The 3636-nt window shown below is 37.8% G+C and overlaps 1 protein-coding gene across 1 annotated transcript; it reads right to left on the bottom strand.

Annotated features, from left to right (window-relative positions):
• Nucleotides 1-2217: 2217 nt before the first annotated feature.
• On the bottom strand, nt 2218-3228 carry LOC133325007 (protein amalgam). The gene has a single exon (XM_061533834.1). The coding sequence runs from the start codon at nt 3226-3228 to the stop codon at nt 2218-2220; it is 1011 nt and encodes a 336-aa protein (XP_061389818.1).
• Between the last annotated feature and the right edge of the window lie 408 nt (nt 3229-3636).

Raw genomic sequence — 3636 nt, 5'->3', positions numbered from 1 at the left:
TTGGGAGTTTGGTGCAGCATTTACATAAAATCGGACGAAACTATATATGGGAGCTATATCTATCTAAATCTGAAGTCGGTTTTTGTCCGGCTGTCTGCACAACGTACTGATGATAGTAAAGCCTAACATGGCACATTAAGAACCCAATGGTACATTAAGAACCCAATGTTTCATCGATTGCGGCGGAATTTTGCACAACGTATCAAATGGAAACTTTCCACAGTGCGCTGTGCTGCAGCATACCGAATAACGTGTGCCAAGTTGGATTTAAATCGATTTACATAATTTTGCAACGTCTATTAGGATGTATCTCTTAAATATACCCAAAGTGGTAAACGGTATCATATAGCCGGCTCCGCCCGACTTTACTGCTTTCCTTAATGTTTTTATACCCTTCAACACATTGTGGTACAGGGTATTATGTCTTTGTGCATATATTTCTAATAGGCAAAAGGAAACGAGATAGACACGTGGTTCTTTTTGCCGATTTATGCATGTCCGTCCGTCTGTATGTCCATGTTAAGTTGTAAACAAAGTATAGGTCTCATTAAAATCCGAATTGGATGAAAGTTGGCATAGGTCACTTATTTGGCCCAAGGACGAACCCTATTGGAATTAGAAAAAATCGATTCAGATTTAGATATATCTCCCATATATAGTTTCGTCCAATTTTCAGTAAATGGTGCACCAATGTCCCTATATATCATTCGATTTGCACGAAATTTGGCACAGCGTACTGAATTAAGTCTAAAATTATGTGAGTTAAATTCCGTGCAAATCGGTTCAGATTTAGATATAGCTTCCATACATATTTTCGTCCGATTTTATGTAAATGGTGCACCAAAGTCCCTATATATCCTTCGATTTGCACGAAATTCCCTGACAGGTATAATTAAATGTTATGGAGTGAACGAAATGGACTAGAAATTTTTTATGGGAAATGTTGTGCTGCATCGAAGAATGGTGAGAAAATTTTAAAATTGTACTAAAATTACTACTTGAACATTGATGTATTGGTTTGAAATAAGGATATAGATTTGACAAATCGTACTATATGTGTACGAATAGTGAATAGATAGTGGATGAATGGTTATAATCATGAAATATTGTTGAGGGTTGACAATGTATAAATTTTTCAAAACTGGTTCATATTATGATGTGGTTTTAGTTATTTTGATAACAGGATTGCATTTATGTTTATCTTAGAGAGCCTAATTTTCCTAGTGACAAAGGAGATATTTCGGATATAACGTTAATTTCAAGATCCGATCCGAAATTTGCTATGCAACGACGGGTATGGTCCATGGACCTGTAATCACACGGGTATGGTCCATGGACCTGTAATCGGTCAAATTAATGTGGAGGAATTCAAAACGAGTTTTGACGAATCCCAGCATCACCAAACACCAGCAGCACCCGCTATTCTGCTTGTCTTCTTTGATTCAGTTTTTAATTGGTTTGCTTTTGTTTTTATCAATTTTGTTGTTGAGCCGACATGAATGTTTCTTATCAGCAATTATGAATTATTTGTATTCATAAATGAGCTATTTCGGATATAACGGTAATTTGAAGATCTTTTCCAAATGTTTGCAACATATTTTTCTGAGAAGATAAAACCAACCTTTATTTTTACTATTTTCGCATTACAAAATATTACCACCCTAATGCACACATAAATATGCACAATTTCTTTTCGGAGAAAACCACACAAGCTGAGGGTCAAACAGTGATTAATGAAGAACTGTTCCTATGATTACTAGGATTGACATGTGCATACATATATAAATACTAACAATACTAGGCATATGTGTGTATTAGAGTGCTACACATTTGAAAAAAAATAATACAAATCACAATTTTAATTCATGGTATAAAAATGACTTAAAACTTTATTGAAATTATAAAAAATATATAGTTTTCGTCTAAATTTTAATGTTCAGTTGTTAGGCACTTTCATTATTTTCGTTTAATATATTTTACATTAATGACCCACCCTAATGTATACACAATATTTTTTTCATATATAAAAATTAACTTATTTTATGCATGTTCTGCCAGTTTAAGAAGTCGGCTTTTGCTTTGGCTCATCCTCGAACTGAATGACCGCAAAATGTCAATTTTTTGTTATTGTTGTTGGTTTTGTTTTGGGAACTTAATTCAGTCAGACTTGTTAGTTTTTTTTTTTAACGGATATGATTTTTCCTTTTCGATCACACACTACATTGAAGGTACTGGTATAACAGGCTGGAAGAGATGCAATCTGGCATCGGCATGTCCCAATTTGTTGGTGGCATTACAATAGTAGTCACCAAAGTCCAGTTCATTAACGCTATTGATGCGCAGAACCGAGGTGGTGGACTCATGCGATGAGGCTGTATTGGAGATTTTATAATTTGACCCAGACTGCAGTTTAGCGCCATTGCGATACCAAAATACGGCCGGTGCCGGGTAGGCTTGTACAGTACATTCCAGTTCGGCCGCATGACTTATCATTTGGGCAATTTTGGGACGTTGCACTGAGATTTGGGGACGGAATTCCACTTCGACACGAATGAGACGGCGATCTGGTTGCCCCACACCATTTGAGGCAATGCAATAGTAACCACCACGATCCAAACGATGCGCCTCCTTGATGCGTAAAGTTTGACCATCAAAGCTGTTACCACCGGCCGGCATTATGGCACGATTTTCACGTTCCCAGGAAATGGTGGGCTGGGGAAAACCATCGGCATGGCAGCTAATTTCCAAATTTTGTCCTTCGGTGACAAGCATAGATTTGGGGGTATTTTCCTCGGATATTATGGCCGGATGTTTAATGGCCAAATTAAGTTTCTTGGTAATTTTATCGGTGGCCGTGAGAATGACCTGACATTCGTATGTGCCCATATCGGTGGCCTCAATTTTGGTTATTTTGAAGGTATAGGTGGCCTTATTGGCCTTATCATCGTTGGTTTCCACAATTGTGTAGCGGGGATCACTTAAACTGAGGATGTTTCTCATGGACAGGACCACCGAGCCAATTTCACTGGTCCGTTTGGCCCAGCTGACAGACATGCGACCAACATTTTCCACAGTACAATTAAATTCGATATCATCTCCCACACTGGCCACCAAATCGGGAGTTATATCACTGATAACCGGTTGTGCGGAAGTGGCTGCAGCTTGAACTTGTGAACTTCGTGTCAATATGCTGCAGCTTATCAGCAATAAAATTTGTAGAAAATGCATTGTTTTTTCTTCTGGAGTTCTGTTCGGATCTGTGGTTCGAAAACGAAAGAATGTGCGCAAAATATCTGTACCCTAACTCGTACAAACCTTGACTGGTATTTGAATGGATCAACAGCTTACAGCTCAGTCAAAGCTATGTCAGAATGTTGTTTATCAGTGTGTATTCTTCTTCTTATTTTTCTTCTCAAGATTGAAATTATCGGTTAGGGTCGGTCGTTGAGCTGTTTTCTGTTTTTATTGGGGGATTTTATTTTTTATTTTCTCTCCCACACTCACGAGTCTCTTGGATTTCTAAAATTCTCACACAAGAGGATTATTTTTTAACTGGCCGCACTCTCTCCGTACTGTGTGTGAAGAGGTGAAGAAGAAGGGAGCCTGACTTTCGATTTTCTTTTAATTCTCAAGAAT

The sequence above is a fragment of the Musca vetustissima genome, unplaced genomic scaffold (assembly GCF_032173495.1).
Source record: "Musca vetustissima isolate MV318-11 ecotype Yass unplaced genomic scaffold, APGP_CSIRO_Mvet_v1 utg29156, whole genome shotgun sequence".
NCBI lineage: Eukaryota > Metazoa > Arthropoda > Insecta > Diptera > Muscidae > Musca > Musca vetustissima.
The sequence above is the reverse complement of the archived record's forward strand: the minus strand, read 5'-3'. Positions and strand labels throughout refer to the sequence as shown.

What these genes read in the sequence shown, in the direction of transcription:
- LOC133325007 (XM_061533834.1), bottom strand. Translation starts at nt 3,228, where the DNA reads ATGCATTTTCTACAAATTTTATTGCTGATAAGCTGCAGCATATTGACA.